Raw genomic sequence first — 17,341 nt, forward strand, 5'->3', positions numbered from 1 at the left:
CGCTTATAAACGCAGTTAACCGCGTTTACAAGCATTTGGCATTTGAAACGCGGGTAAAATCTACTCCTGAACGCAAGTTTGGTGTGTTCAAAAACACGACTGTAAACTCAACTGCCTGTAAACAACTATGTGTACATGGACACATAGGAAAACATTATGGAGAGTTCAGGGGCTGCTGAAAAAAACACTGAACAGCTCCTGAACATCAGTTTATCAGCTGCAGTGTACATGAGCCCTAAAACCTGGAAGCTGATTGGTTTCTATGCAGAGCTGCACCAGATTTTGCACTCTCCAGTTTCAGTAAATCTCCTCCAAAAAAAACAATTGTGATCTGTGCGCTGATCTGCATTCTACAAGTGCGCCATCAACGCAGATCAACGCACTAGTGCGAATTATCCCTATAACAGGTAACTATTTTCTATTCTTATTTTTAGGTATGCTGTGTGAATGTGCAGATAACAGTCGGATAGTGGGGGTTTCTCAAATTGGACTGAAAATTTAGAAATTCATATTAAACTGGATTTTTTCGGAAAGAATTCAAAAAACAGACCCAGCCCTGCTATTCACACCTAGTTAGTTTCCTGTTAATTTGCTCCCAGAGAAGAGGGAGAGAGCATGGATCTGGCTGCTGAAATCTAGGCAAGGAGAATAGGAAAGGACAGATTATCGCAGTCAGTGACATGCTGGTGGTTGCCAGAGCCTTAACCAATCAGTGCTGTGAATGTTTCATATGCAAATACTCAAGTGAACAGAAGGTCATCAGTGCCTCATGCAGCTTGCAGAAATTCATATGAAGAAAGGGAGACAGCGAGGGCTGGTGCTGCTAAACAACACCGAGATGACACAAACACATTGTCCGACAGACCACAAACGCTTTGCATTGTCTTCCCAAAGCCACAATGAGCTGCTCAGGAACCTGGGAGCTGACAGTAGATGAGAAAAACCTTTGGATGGAGGTATAATTAATTTTTTTCATGGTTGTATTTATTTAATAATGACTTCTTGGGTGCGATACATGTTCCCAATCCCCGTGCTAAGCGTGACGCTCTTGTTGTTATACTATAACAGTAAACTGTTAAAGTGGAGAGCCTTTCACTGGTATAATGCCACTGAAGAAAGAATTCTACTGTTGGAAGCTTGCGATTCATTTTTTAATGGGAGGAAATCTTCCTTTGAACCTACACTGGCTAGCTTGTATCACACTTCTAACTGTCAAGAGTATAAAAGACAAAATCATTACATCACAGACCCCCTTTCGGATGAAGAGGCAGCCTTCCCTATAGCCTATATGATGACAGTACATAAAGAATTTGACACGTTCGAGAGACTGTTCAGGGCCATCTATATGCCGCAGAACATATACTGCATCCATGTGGATGAGAAGGCAAGTGCGGATTACTTGAAGTCGGTAAGTGATTTGGTGGATTGCTTCCCTAATGCTTTTTTCGCCTCGAAAATGGAGCCTGTGGTGTATGCTGGGATATCGAGGCTCCAGGCGGATGTGAATTGCATGAAAGATCTGCTAAAATCAAAGATGCAATGGAAATATGTCATCAATACATGTGGACAGGATTTCCCTTTAAAGACCAATAAGGAGATCATAGAGCATTTGAAAAAATTTAAAGGGAAAAATATCACTCCCGGGGTGCTGCCCCCAGGTCATGCCATCCCCCGGACTAAATACGTTCACCGAGAGGATATTGTACATTCCTTCGTACTAAGGACTGATACCTTGAAGCCCCCTCCGCCGCACAATATCACCATTTACTTTGGAACTGCATATGTTGCACTGACAAGGGAGTTTACTAAGTTCATCCTGGAAGACCAGAGGGCTATAGATCTACTGAAATGGTCTATGGACACTTACAGCCCAGATGAACACTACTGGGTGACACTCAATAGACTTCCAGGTATGTAACCTTCGTGGTCCTACAACACTCAGACCTGGTTCAAATATATGCGAATTGGATGCATTATGAACTGCATCCGATTCGCACAACATGTGAACCAAAATCCTTTTCTATGGAGCCGGTTCACATATGTGCAGACCGGCCGCAGTGTGATTGACAAAAGTTCAGTATGATTTTCAGCCCGGTTCAGATGCGATTTCCAATGTGATACACTTTAACAATTTGCATTGAACCACTGAACGAAACTGCAGCAGACTGTTATACAAATTACACTGCAAGCCAGCCCCGCACATATGTGAACCCAGTATCTAGTGGTGTTCTTCCACTGTGTTGAAAGTAAACGCAAACTGACATTCTTTACTATGTTTTTCTTTACTATGTTTTTCTGTATAATACAGTATGTTGTTGTCAACACCATTTATAATTTGCCAATGTACAGTATGTGAAGTGGGTCTGCAGCCGTATATAGGTCTGCAGCCATCTGTTGTACAGGGAGGAAAAGTCACATACTTGTACAAATAGGCATTAAAGTGCACCTGTCACAAAATAAATATTTGAGCTGCCATTGATGGCCAACTAAAAATCCTGGTTGCCCCACTGTGTCTGGTTATGCTACTTTTGATTTACAGACCCTAACTGAACACGCATCCAGTAAAAGTTAGAGTAAGAATACATTATTTCTATATGTGTTCCAAAACAATGACTCAGAACCCCCAAAAATATAATATATTTATTTCAGGTACTTATATAGTGTTGTCATTTACGCAGCGCTTTACACATATATATTGTACATTCACATCAGTCCCTAACCCTCAAGGGGTGTACAATCTAAGGTCCCTAACTTACATTCATACATACACATATTAGGGCCAATTTAGACAGGATCCAATTAACCTACCAGCATGTCTTTGGAGTGTGGAAGGAAACCAGAGTACCTGGAGGAAACCCACGTAGTCACAAAGAGAATATGCAAACTCAAGGCAGGTGGTGCTGTGGCTGGGATTCAAACCAGCGACCCTAGTACTGCCAGGCAGAAGTGATAACCATTTAGCCACTGTGCTGCCCATATATTGTGGGTTACCAATCCTTTAATGTGGTGGCTGTATTAGTTTTGTTTTTAGGCTTTTTTTCTATGTTCGCCCTTGGTGTTCTTGTCAGTAAAACACCTCCTGTATAAGAGTGTCTCTACTTTGGATGAAGGAGCACAGGGGAACCTTTGGACACAGCAGCATTGGCAGTATGCATAGGGGGTGAAGTGGTAGCTGTACTAGCAGATTTACTGAACAAACTGAAGCTGAACATTAGCTAGTACTGTATAATTAGTTACAGAATACAGTGTATTTCCTTTTGGGGTAAAGATTTTACATAAATAAATAAAAGTTCATCATTGTAAACAACCATGTCAGTGCTAAATATTTTGTCTCATCCCTGTAACTGCTACTTTTGCAGGACTGCTTGTTCATTTGAGAAAAACAGACTTAAAAAAGAAAACTAATGCTGCCATCACATCTAAGAACTGATAGCTGTAATATAATACATTTTTGCTTTTGGGTTTAATATCACTTGAAGCCAGCACATTCACAACAGTCACTAAAAATATTAAAGCTGATATTTAGGGTGTTTTGGGATATAGCACCAAACACATTAGTTATGTGTAATGGAGTTTATCCCATTACATGTAGGTGTCTGCTTTTGGTAAATATTTATGGTTTAATGCCTTCTTCAGAGCCACTGGATTCAGCATTGAGCAGCTGTATTCTAGCTTTGTGAAGGTTAATAGCAGCTGCTGCTACTGAGAAAAGTTGCACCACTCACAAAACTCACACAGCTATACTACTGCAATGCATCCCATTTCGTGAATGGAGGAGCAGTGGTATGACAGGATCTTCATTGTCCATTCACAGAATGTGATACTTTACAGGAGAATAATTGTGTGAGTTCTGTGAATTGCAGAGAGGGCAGGAGCGGAGGGGGTAAACAGAGCAACTTTTCTCAGTGACATCGGCCGCAGTTAACTTTCATAGCTCTGGAACACAGCTCAGTAATATCCAGCAGCTCTGAAGGAGGTATTGAATGGAAGATTTTTATCAGAAGCAGTTGTCTGCAGGTAATGGGATACACACCGCTGCATATAACAAATGTGTTGGGTGTTGTATTCCCAACCCCCTGACCCCCCAAAAAAATAAATTTCAGTTTTGTGGCAGCACGAACATTTCTCTCATGGCAGGAACACTGAGATATTCTCACTGGATATTTATTTTGGCTAATGGGCTGTGTACAGGTGGTTGCGAAGGTTGTTATTACAAGCCCTAATATTTGCTTGTGATCAGTCTGGTATAAGCATGACTTCTGATGTATGGAGCAGTAAAAGACAGTTGTTAGTTATTGTAAGTACTCAATACACACAAAGACATCCTTATTTATACCCAGTGAAGTGATATCCCCCAGGTGATAAACAAACAAATCCAACTACATAAATGGTACCGGTTTTTCTGCAACCCTATATTCTCTACAACACGGGTGTCAAACTGGCAGCCCTCCAACTGTTGCCAAACTATAAGTCCCATGAGGCATTGCAGGATTGACAGTTACAAGAATGACTCCCAAAGGCAGCAGCATGATGGGACTTGTAGTTTTGCATCAGCTGGAGGACCGCCAGTTTGACACCCCTGCTCTTAGACAGTCTTCCAAAAACATTTTACACAGCATCTCTGAACAGCAGAAAGCAGGGGCCTGGATCTGATGTCACACACTGTAGAGCTAGAGTACAGAGCTCCGTGAAATCTGATAACTGATTGAAGGGAAGTAACACACCCTCCTTCACAGGCTAAAAGAAACATAGATGGGTATGGGTATTCATCATCTGAGCGGATCAAGCAGATAGCAGAGAGAGGAAATATCAGAGAGGAACCAGACTTGGTGCTTTGGATTCAGATTAGTACAGATTACAGCTAGATGTGCTTTCTGCTGAGAAATCACTTTGAAAAACACTCTAAGCGTTTCTGGCCATGGCAATCTCGAGTAAAAATCAGCTGATTCATGTAGTATTTACATCCTGAAATCCATCTGCCCTTAGCTCAGGCATGCATGCAGAAAGGTGTACTTAGCTATTGAAACTCCTCCTCCCCTCCTGAAGACTTCTGAGATGTATGACATCATTTGCCTAGGCCTGGAAACCAGGAAGTAACTGAAGAAATGTATAAAAAAAGTTTTAAACAAGTAAATATGATATACCTTCCTATCTATTTACAAATGCTAGCAGCATAAGGATTAAAACTGGTCAATGTTGTTTAAGGGATTGAAGTTTCCCCATAAATGTTAAAAAAAATGACAATTAGTTTAGTTGTCCTTTCTTTCCAGTAAAAGACAAGACCCTTTCACTGTGCAAGCATTAAAATTAAGCAGTAACTGAGACTTCTAGAGCAGTAATAATTGTTTAGTGATCGTATTTTAGAAAAGCTGATCCCGAATCATACATTGATCTTGATGAGGGACCAGTTATGATAATATATAGATATAATAATATCTGTTACATGTATTACGATGAATGTTGTGTGCAAGTTCTGCAGTCCACTTTCACTTTTTATACAAAAACTAAACGTATCTCCTTTCATACTGTGTTAAGTAGTAGTTCCTCTTTAGAAAACAATCTGCAGTTCCTACTTTTGATGTTTTGTAAACCTATCGGTTTCATTCTATATGCGCACCTAAAACACCCAAAGTCTCAAATGTCCTATATTCTTGTACTTAAAGGAACACTTTCACAAAGGTATCTTTTGTAAAATTTTTCTGTAAAGCAGAACCAAAGTTCACAAATAAAAAATTGCTAGGAGGTAGAGTTTTTGGCAGAAGAGACATGCAAAGTCTCTTCTGCCAAGAAACGTCTTCCTCTTGCTCCTGGCAATTGTTTTTTGCTTGTACACTGCCGGCATCTGTTAAATGTTGGGAACAAAGCCAGAAGCCGAGGACGATGTTGCTCCTGTTCGCATGTGCAGGAGTTACATAACCAGTTGCCAAAGAGGGGTGGTGGGGAGTAGTTGCTGCAGACTCTCCCTGATTATCTTGTACTACTCCTGCGCATGCACAAAAAATCCCATTCATTCCTATGGAGAGGTTGTGTATCCTTCAGATGCATAATAGACAGCTACTTTATAGCAATAAATAGGGTATATGTGTATGTACATAAGACGTTATGGAGAATATAAAGCTGGCCATAGATGGATCGTGCTGGATTATCAACAAAATGGAACGCACTCACCCATCCACACAATCGAGGTGGATAGAGGAATCCTCCCCACTGTTCAGTTGGCTGCATCTGCTAAATTTTCAAAACATTACTCTTGCAGAGAAACCAATCATTGGATCGACCTTTCTCTAGCAGGAACAGCCATAGATGGATCAAATTTCAGCTGGTCCCTGCTGAACCAACCAAATTTTGATTGATCTATGGCCAGCTTAAGACTTTGGTTGGGTGCTGGGGGAGAGGGTTGAATTAAAGGGTAACTGTAAAAAGTACAGTTAGGCTTTAAGAGGTTAGTCCACCCATAGCTAAAAGTTTCTGTAGGTTTGAGGGTTTCCACAGATGCTGGAGAGTTGAACTACTTGACAATTTTTTATAACATTAGAGAAATGTATTGATGGGATATCTTTTTATGAGTTCCTAAGTCTAAACACTTGGTTCAGATATTATCTCAGTTTCTCACCGTCCCTATTGGACATTTATATTGTATAATATAGGGAATAAAACTAAAAAAGCTGGAAAACCCAAATGTAGACAGAAACACCCACGTTTATGCAAAGCAGACATGGACAGAGCATGCTCTGCTCTATGAGCAGCCAGATGTAATGGGCTCGGCTGTCTTTTACAAGTCCTTTTACACCTGCTGGTCCATGGGGATAAATGGACCATCTGATCAGGTTTGCCTGAAACACTGACAGGGGCCTATCAGTGAACTTTGCTTAATTGCTATTGTTTGAAATATTAAATAGACAATTTAAAACATTTTGTTATGCCTCTTCTATAAGTGCACTAATTACCTGTTTATCCTACCACAAATCTATAGAGTTGATAACTTTCTGTATACCCTGGCTCTGCTTCACTCTTATTACTTAGCTTTGCTCCCAGCTCTTTCTTTGGACTACAGAACACCTCCCCTTATGTTATGGTGAGGAGGAGAGGTGTTCTGTAGTCCTGTCCCAGGGTGACAACAATACTGTACTATAGTGAGTGAGTGTAATCACCCTGTGACTGGAAATGTGTTACTGACAGGGTCACCCAGTGAAAACAAAGGAAAAAGCCTGAAAAATAAAGACGTATGCTGCTACTACATGTAAGGACTGGTAACCTGAAATATATTACATTTTTGTTCTTAGGTTTGGATATGCTTACAATTTTTTTTCCTTATTTCTCTTTAAAACTTAAACTGCACATTACGATTTGTTTTTAATTCAGTCTTTATTATAGGATATTCTGGAAGAGGGTGCCATCAAGTACATACTCAAATCTATAAGTACAGTTCAGTCAAAGTCACATGCAAAAAGAAAACACAACAACAAACACATAGGTGTTTATTTACTAACGCTGAAGAGTGCCAAATCAGGCTCACTTCTGCATATAAACCAATCAGCTTCCAGGTTTTATTGCCAAAGCTTAATTGAACAAGCTGAAGTTAGAAGCTGATTGGTTTCTATGCAGAAGTGATCCTGATTTGGCACTCTTCAGCTTTAGTAAATAAGCCCCATAGTGTAATAAAAAAGACCTAGCATCTGTCAAATATTCCTGAAATGGGCGGTCCAAGAGTTATTATGGAATACACATATGCATATGATAATCCCATAGTTATGGTATGGAGGTTATCTAATAGCTAAAAACCTCCCTTTCTCCATTCACCGACCAAGATCGGTGTGATCAGATACTTTCCCAATTTAGAAATGGCGCTGTTAAAGTCTGGAGAAACGAAAATTATGAAATGCTGATAGCTTTCGGTCTCTTAGACCATAGAGAAGTTTGGAGCCATTCTGGTCTCTGATCAGTTCCATGGTCAGCCAGTGGAACTACTTGCTGCATTCTCGGATTCCCCTGTGGTGCAGGAGATGTCCCTTCCCGCAGCTTGTAAAAATGATTCAGCAGCTAATTGGCCACTAAGATTGCTTTTACATAAAAGCCGATCACTAGCTGAAAAACAATTATACCAGGATGATGCCTGTAGCTGCAGGTATCATCCCAGTATAACCACTTAAAGTCCAGCGACATACCAGTACATTGCTGGTCCATGTTGAGCATACAGTATATGTAACAGAAGAACATGGGGATATGATGAATCAGGTCTGTGGACCAATATGATCACAATTCATTCTTTTTTGTAATGCCCATGTTAAGGGTTAGGCCCCAAAAAGTTTTAAATTCAGAAACTGTGATAGGTTTGCATGCTAATTTTGTGACAAGAGCTGAATTTGGGTGGGCGGCAATATATTGTTGTGCATTTAAATTGCTTTGGCCCACAATCAGTTGGTACAAATCTTCCATGAAAAGCTAAATGCTAGTGCTGGCAGCGAACGCGGCTGATCCTGCTAACACTGCGTTTTTGGGGACACTAAAAGCAGACACTAGTATAGTTCTGTTCATGATCATTATATTGATCCTTACAAACACTATACTAGTAATGGGGGTGATCAGCAACCTATAGCATAAGTGCGATAGTGTGCAGGCATTGCTAGCTGACCCTGGCTGGGAGGGGCGCTAACTGACCCTATCGCTATCTCATGTCTCTAGTGGCTGTAATACAGTGATCAGTGAAAAATTATATATACTGACACTGTACTAATGGCACTTGCTGGGTGATGGGGCGATCAAAGGGTTAATAGGGTTGATCAAAGGGTTAAATGTGGTAATCTAATATGTGTGTATAAAATGTAGTGCTTTTACTCGGTGCCGTGTTCTTTTTTCTCTCCCTATACCGACTTGGGGGATGGGGGGGCAGCCAGAGGCGCAGCCGCGTTCACTCCCTGAAATAGAAAGAAACGTAAGATTATGTTTCTTTGCCCAGAGCCGCTGCTTGCCCACAAAATGCGGGTAAGTGGTCAGAAAGTAGTTATAGAAAAAATATTCTCAATATGGTAGTTTTTTTTTAATATATATTTTTATCAGAATAGTACAACATTACCATAGTTTTTTTTCTTTTACACTTTCATTACACTTTACACTACACAGGAGAAATAAAGATCATTGCTGCTGCAATGCAAAGCTTGCTCTCATGAACCTAACTCATTCATGAACTGTCATGAATGAGTTAGGGTTTTGACAGCTCAAGATAGTGATCTGTGATTGGCTGGAGCTGGTCACATGGTACAGGGTGCTGTCATTGGCCCCATGTGTCATGTGACAGCTGTGGGCCAATCACAGCTCACTAGGAAGAGAAGCAGAGCTGTTAGGAATCAGATTGATTCATAACAGCTTTGCTAACATTGTGATCATGTGATCGTATAGCGATCACATGATCACCGGGTCCTGTTCACCGGGATCTTCATTCCGCTGTGTCAGCAGTAGGGTGGGGAGTACTGCGTGCCCGCTCGGGTGCACAGCACCCTCCTGTGTTAGTACAGCCAGTGACATACCCGTATGTTGCTTTTCCTGTAGCTGCTGCCTGTTCGCAGTACATTGCGGGCTGGAAGTCAGTTAAACGCCATCTGCCTGGCCTATTACAACAATATGGCGCATCATTTTCCTGAGTGGATGTCATATGACATCTTCCAGTTTGCACGCCTCGTGCACATCCTAGTGGCTGTGCAGCTACGTTATCTGTCATCTGTTGATCTGTACCATGGGATAGCTGTGGCCAATCACAGTTATCACAGTTGTACACAACAGCAAATGAATGGAAGCCATTCATAAAAATGACTGCTTATAACGGTGATCATAACTGCGGTAATAGCACTGTTTTGACTGTTGATAGAACTTAGCCAGCTATTTGCTGATGCTATCATTGTTCTTGCTGATGCAAAACTGCCTAAATGATATCAAAATTGCATTAAGTACTAAGAAACTGCAGTAAAAAAATGCCAGTGGCAAAATCTTTAGGGCTGTGTCACACCTAAATTGCACAGGAATGCAGTTGAGCTGAAATCGCACTGGATCTCACGCAGGCACTACTTTTACTGCAGTACCATGAAATCTGGTGCAGGTAAATGCACCAGATTGCATTTGCAGTCTTCGTTTGGGATGTCGTTAGGAATGCACTGACACCTGCAGCAGTGCATTTTGAAGACGGTGAGGGAAACGTGGGTACAAGCATACTATTACTATGTAAATTCTGCTCTTAGAGCACCCCAACACTTATGAAAAGGTCCAATCAACATACTCTATATTGTCAAAAGTATTGAGACGCCTACTTTACATGCACATGAACCTTAATGGCATCCCAGTATTAGTTTGTAGGGTTCAATATTGAGTTGGCCCACCCTTTGCAGCTTTAACAGCTTCAACTCTTCTGGGAAGGCTATCCACAAGGTTTAGGAGTGTGTCTATGGGAATGTTTGACCATTCTTCCAGAAGCGCATTTTTGAGGTCAGGCACTGATGTCAAACGAGAAGGCCTGGCTCGCAGTCTCTGCTCTAATTCATCCCAAAGGTGTTCTGTTGGATTGAAATAAGGACTCTGAGCAGGCCAGTCAAGTTCCTCCACCCCAAACTCACTCATACATGTCTTTATGGACCTTGCTTTGTGCACTGGTGCGCAGTCATGTTGGAACAGGAAGGGGCTATCCACAAACTGTTCCCTTAAAGTTGGGAGTATGAAATTGTCCAAAATGTCTTGGTATGCTGACACCTTAAGAGTTCCCTTCACTGGAACAACCCCACACCATAATCCCCCCTCCACCAAAGTTTACACTTGGCACAATGCAGTCAGGCAAGTACCGTTCTCCTGGCCACCGCCAAACCCAAACATGTCCATCGGATTCGTCACTCCAGAGAACACATCTCCACTGCTCTAGGGTCCAGTGGTGGCGTGCTTTAAACCACTTCATCCCATGCTTTGCAGTAGACTTGGTAATAAAAGACTTGGATGCAGTTGCTCGAGCATGGAAACCCATTCCATGAAGCTCGCTGTGCAGTGTTGTTGTGCTAATCTGAAGGCCACGCGACGTTTGAAGGTCTTTAGCTATTGACAGTTGCCGACTTCTGCTCACCGTGCGCTTCAGCATGCGCTGACCCTGCTCTGTCATTTTATGTGGCCTAACAATTTGTGGCTGAGTTGCTGTTTGTCACTGTTGCTTCCACTTTGTTATGATACCAGTAACAGTTGACCGTGGAATATTTAGTACCCAGGAAATTTCACGGGTGGACTTATTGCACAGATGGCAACCTGTCACAGTACCACACTTAAATTCATTGAGCTCCTGAGAGCGACCCATTCTTTCACAAATGTTTGTAGAAGCAGTCTGCATGCCTAGGTACTTGATTTTATACACCTGTTGCCATGGAGGTGATTGGAACACCTGAATCCAATGATTTGGACAGGTGTCCCAATACTTTTGCCAATATAGTGAAGAAGAAAAAAAATAACTCAAAAGAAAATGAAAACGCTTAAATAGCAGCCCTGAAAAAAGGCCAGTTTTTCAAAGTCAAGCAGATTGCAGATTGCTATGTAAATCAATTTCAAACTAAAATTTACAAAACTAATGCACAGTTTGCTACCTGACCCTATTATCTTGTTCAGCATTCCCTATCCTCTCCTTACAGCAACTACAACACCTTTACAATATGGCTGTTCTGTGCCCCCTCTTTTATAGCGAGGGTCCTATTGTTGGCCCTTCTAATCTTACTGGCCATAGCTTAAAGACATAGTTCACCTTTACCAAAAAACGGCCTATGCAGATAAGGGGTGTCTATAGATAAAAACAAACTGTGCAGCTTTAACCAAAGTTATAGAATGCCCATGCTGAAGGTGTAGGCCATTTACATACCTCATGAATGAGGAAAGAACAAACAGAGCGCTCTGAGGAAGAGGCAAGTCCTCGAAACGTGTCAGCCTATTGGATGTCTACACTCCCTATTGCGGACTGTTACTCAGCGCGGTGTTGACCCAGCTGTTCTTTTATGACGTGCCGTGACTTTATTGTCGTTTATGAGTATAACACCTACTTTATTTCTTATTAAACATTTTTTATGGTAATGCACTAGGCCTGTGCGCCCTCTGTTTGTTCTTTCCTCATTCAATATATTTAGATTCTCTATTTGAGGGCAGCAAGGTGTGCATGTTCCAGGACATTCTTAATGTGGTTGTAGCCTGCATCAAGTCCATCCCCAAGCGCAGGAGCATTTGTGTTTGCTGGTTCTACATATCTCATGAAGCCTGACAGAAAAACTCCCAAAGATTGCATCTCCCCATTCCACCTTGTTGCTAGGACGTTGCTAAGACACACCCAGCTGTTACTGACCACCTACACCATCACAGGAGTTAGCTATTTCTCTGATTCAAAGCCACTTACATGAGCTTTCTCTCCCTTGAGGCAGTAGCTCAAAGCGTAGCATTTGAGAGCTTGCTCATGTGATGATGGAGGTGAACAGTAACAGCTGGGTGTGTCTTAGCAATGTCCAAGCATGGCAGTTGGCCTTATGGGGTATATAAACAGTGGTGTATTTTGGTTTTGTGCTGCCCTAAGCAATTAAAAAATCAGAGCCCCCCTCACCCAGGGGGAGAGAGCCTGGCACCGACCAACACCACCAATCCTACACCCAACCCCCCCCCCCATAGAGAGAGCCTGACATTGACCAACAAACACCCTTACCCCCCACCCCCACCTGAGAGAGCCTTCCACTAACATACAACCACCTCCACCCCCCCCCCCCCCCTTCCCAGGGAGAGAGAGAAAGACACTCACCTTCACAGCTCCGGATATCCCTGGGAACAAGAGTCAGGCTCTGTACACACCATCAAGCAGCCTGCAGCCTCTCTCAGATCTCACCTGGTCCCCAAGGTGCATGTACTCATTCTTTTGGGGGGCAGTGGTGCCCCCCTGAAAAATGCCACCCTAGGCAAATGCCTTGTTTGCCTTGTGGTAAATACGCCCCTGTATGTAAGTGGCTTACACCTATACAACTTTGGTCAAAGCTGCACAGTTTGTTTTTATCTACAGACACCCTTATCTGCATGGACCATTAAAGGTCGTGCAAAGCTTTCTGTTTTACCTCTTCCAATGACCATGACTTTCAAACCAAACAGGCATTGCAGTAAATCTACAGGCCTTCCTCAAATCTCTCACCACAGGGCCTTTCAAGCACATCACTTTTCCTTTTTATTTACATTTCTCTAATCTTTAATAGGATGTAGGACAATGATGTCTAATTACTTTTGGAAAGCAGTTTTAACCATTCCTACATCTGATAAGCAACCAGCGAAAACTAGAGATCACAGAAATCAAGGTATAAATGGCAAACAAAATAAGCACAGCGTTTATTTTCATTTAGATTTTTCAAATTAGGTCACTGTTTGCCCTCAGGATATTTATGAAATACTATATTGTTCCTAGTACAGAAAACAGTATGAGCCCTTTAAGACAATGGGGCCCCCACTGCTCTCATTGCCTGTGCAAGAGATACAAAATAATATTCAGACAATAGCTCAGCTACAAATAAAACCCAGGGGTTAAAATGGTTTCCTCTCAAAAGGGGTTAAATATTAGCCACAGTATTTTAGTTACAAATCAATGACAGGAAATCAGGATTTGCTATAGGAAACATACTAAATTACTAATGATTCACAAGAAATGTTTAAACATCAGGTGAAATTGAAATCCAGGTCAAAATGCAGAAAAAGGTTGCCTGAGCAAGCACCATAATATGGAAATAATTAACTTTCCAGAAGATGCATGGTGATTAGCATTTTGTGATTTTGCTTCATCATTCTGAATGTATTTATGACTGGGGGTGGTTTGCTGGAGTGCTGAATAGCGGAGAATTACTATTTTATTCACTTCAGCTCTGGAAGATTTTCTCCCCCTTCACGACCAGGCCATATTTTGCTATTCGGCACTGCGCTGCTGTAACTGGCAATTGCATGGTCATGCAAATTAAATTTCTATAATTTTTTCACATGAATAGAGCTTTCTTTTGGTGGTATTTGATCACCGCTGGGTTTTTAACATTTTTATTCTATAAATGAAAAAAAGACTGAAAATAAAAAAAAAAACACATCCAATTATAAAAAAATCAAATTTCTTCATAAATGTAGACCAAAATATATATTGCTACATGTCTTTGGTGAAAAAATTCCAATAAGTGTATATTATTTAGTCTGTAGGAAACAAATAGAGTTCATAAACTATGGAATATATTTTGAGTATTAGAAGAACTTGCTGGAGGGGTGCACTAGAGCCGTGATACATGTGTGACTGAATTATATTTGACTTTGTGTTTACCTTGTAAACTGATTTAGAAAATTGTTATTTCCTTATATCCACACTGGAATGGTCGCGTGATCCCTAGTGAACATGATGCGACTCATGGCCACTGGTATCTGCTTGTGCACTTATCTGTATCTGCTGGTACAATGTATGTGGCTGCTTGTATTATACTGTATATATAAAACAGTGCATGTTTGTAGTAAGCCAAAAAAATGATCTTTCGAGTTTTGAACCTTTTAATAGCTAAAAAAAACAATTCATCTCACCACCTTCAAAACTGTCTATATAGTATAAAAAGTTGTAGATACCGTATTGTACAGGTTCATTGTACTGCTCTAAAAAAAAGAAAAAGCACTTCCACTTTTAAAGCAGAACTAAACTGCATTTGAGACTGAGTGCCACAAACCAAAAAACGGTATTTTATTCATTTATGGTATTTCAAGCAAACCCACTCATCCATCCATGTCTCCATTCTTTATTTTTGTTGAGAAACTGCTTTGAAAAACAAATCCCTAGCATTTCTAGTTGTAGTCATCTTGAGTAAGGGCATATGAATTATGTAGCATTTACCTACCAGAAAAGATCTGCCCTTAGATCAGGCATGCAGGCAGGAGGCTGAGAAAGCCTTTCATCCAGATTAAATAAAAAAATGCCTATGGAGACTCTTGGGATGTATGACATCATTTTGGTCAAGGTCAGAAACCAGGAAGCAACTGAAGAAATGTTAAAAAAAAGGTTAATACAAGTAAATATAATATACTTTCCTATATATTTACTAATGCTAGCAGCATAAGGATAAAAAATATTTAAAATGCTGGTTAAGATAACACGGTCATACATATATTGCTTTTTAACCACTTCCAGACCGGACACTTTTACCCCCTTCCTGACCAGGGCAATTTTCAGCTTTCAGCGCTATCACACTTTGAATGATAATGGCGCAGTCATGCAACACTGTACCCAAATTAATTTTTTACCATTTTTTTGAGACAGGTAAAGCTTTATTTTGGTGGTATTTATTCACTGCTGGGATTTTTATTTTTTTTTGCTATGTAAATGAAAAAGTCCAAAAATATTTTTAAAAAGTGTTTTTTTTTATAAAATTTTGCAAATAAATAATATTTCATCATAAATCTTTGCCAAAATTTATTCCGTTATCTTTTTAGTAACAAAAAAATCCAAATTAGTTTATAACCAAAAATTATAATTGTTAAACATTTTTTTTTACATTTTTATTTTATTTTTTTATATTATTATTTTTATTTATTTTTTTTACATACTGTCGCCCTAGCAGTACAGTGTCACCATGGTGACACTGTACTACTTGTGGAGGGTGATGAAGATTTTTTTTTTTTTTTTTTACACTGATTGCTTTTACACCCATATAGGATGTAAAAGCAATCATTTCTCTTTCTGTGTGCATTCTTGCACTCATTGAGAAGTACTGAGTGAGCTGTGATTGGTCACAGCTTGTCACATGGTACAAGGCTGTTGTGAATAGCCTTGTACCATGTGACCTCTGTGATCATTCACAGATTTCACACGTAGTAAGCAATGATGTCACAAGAGACATCTTGCTTACTACTTTGCATGTGATCACTGATTGGCCAATCAGTGATCACATGATCGGGACCTCGTACAGAGGTCCCGTCTGACGATCGGTGTTTCACTGTGTCCGGAGGACGCAGCGGGCACCGGATCGCGGTGCTGCACGCTCCGAGGGAGCGTGCTCAAGGAGGGTGCGGGGAGGCGTTTATAAACGGCCACCCGACTCTGCACTGTCACTGTCCGGCCGTTTATATGCAACGGCTGGTCAGGAAGTGGTTAAGGACAAACAATGCTTTTTTTTCATGATATAGTCTTCCAACCTTTATTTATTTATTTTACCACAATCCTTAGACAATAAAATACAACAAAACTAAACAAAATGCACTTTTTTTTTTAGCAGTGCTAGTTCAAACCGTTGCCCTCCAGAGGATTTACCCCCCCCCTCCTAACCAGGCCTTTTTTGTGATGCAACACTGCATTTCTTTACCTTACAATTGTGCAGCCATGCAACGCTGCACCCAAATGAAATTTATGTCCTTCTTTCCCACAAATGGAGCTTTCTTTTGGTGCTATTTGATCTCTGCATTTTTTATTTTTTGCGCTATAAACAAAAAAAAAACACAATTTTAAAAAAAACCCAATATTTTTTACTTTTTGCTGCAAAACATATCCAGTAAAAACATTTTAAAAATCAAATTTCATCATAAATTTAGGCAAAAATGTATTCTTCTACATGTCTTTGCTAATAACAATTACAATACATGTAAATTAATTGGTTTTCGTGAAAGATACAGTGTCTACAAATGGTGGTATATACACACTGGAACTTTTTTTTTCATACTAGTAATGGCAGCGATTAGCGACTTAGGCGGGACTGCGGCAGGCATTCTGACACTGGGGGTTAACTGACTAATTGCCACTGACATCCCCAATGACATTAATACAGTGATCAGTGCTACTGGAAAGGGTGCTGTGTGCTGTTTTACTGTGTTGTCTGTGTGTGCTTTACTATGCAAGCACACTGTTTTGTATTGCTCTGCTATGCAGAGCAATACAAAGCAGAAAGCTGGTGCTGACAGGGGAGAGATCTGTATTGTTTACATACAGATCTCCCCTCTGTCATTGTTCCCGGCGGGGAATCTCCATCCGGGATCCGGTGATTGACAGCCGTAGCCACCAACCCAGAAATACAAAATCACATATATACGTGATTTTGCGCAGCCCTGCCACCCTGTAGCAGTAGTTCTGCTATAGGGCAGTCGGGAAGTGGTAAAAAATAATTAGTGCTACTTCACATAAAATGTGCATATTCTCTGTAATTTGTCCTGTCTACATTAACGCCAAAATTGTGATTCTGGTACAAAGCATTGCAAAGTTGTTTACAAATGTAATAAAGTAGTTTGTTTGTTTTTTCAATGACATCATACTGGGAACTGTGTGAATATATGTTAAATGTGTAAAAATATTAACAAACAAAACAAA

General features: G+C 40.6%; 1 protein-coding gene across 2 annotated transcripts in view; it reads left to right on the forward strand.

Moving 5' to 3' along the window:
• The first annotated feature begins 608 nt into the window (after positions 1–608).
• The window catches only part of LOC149458323 (N-acetyllactosaminide beta-1,6-N-acetylglucosaminyl-transferase-like), an 81,570-nt gene continuing 64,837 nt past the window's right edge, over positions 609–17,341 (forward strand). For both annotated transcript variants that reach the window (XR_016313441.1, XM_089682181.1), the window contains exon 1: positions 609–1,910. Coding sequence is in view for 1 of the 2 variants with exons in the window: in XM_089682181.1 (XP_089538307.1) it covers positions 995–1,910 (916 nt within the window). In the remaining variant the exon portion in view is untranslated. The remainder of the gene's footprint in view (positions 1,911–17,341) is intronic.

This window comes from Staurois parvus, unplaced genomic scaffold (genome assembly GCF_062004578.1).
Source record: "Staurois parvus isolate SC_StPar_1 unplaced genomic scaffold, SC_StPar_1.0 ptg000287l, whole genome shotgun sequence".
Taxonomy (NCBI): domain Eukaryota; kingdom Metazoa; phylum Chordata; class Amphibia; order Anura; family Ranidae; genus Staurois; species Staurois parvus.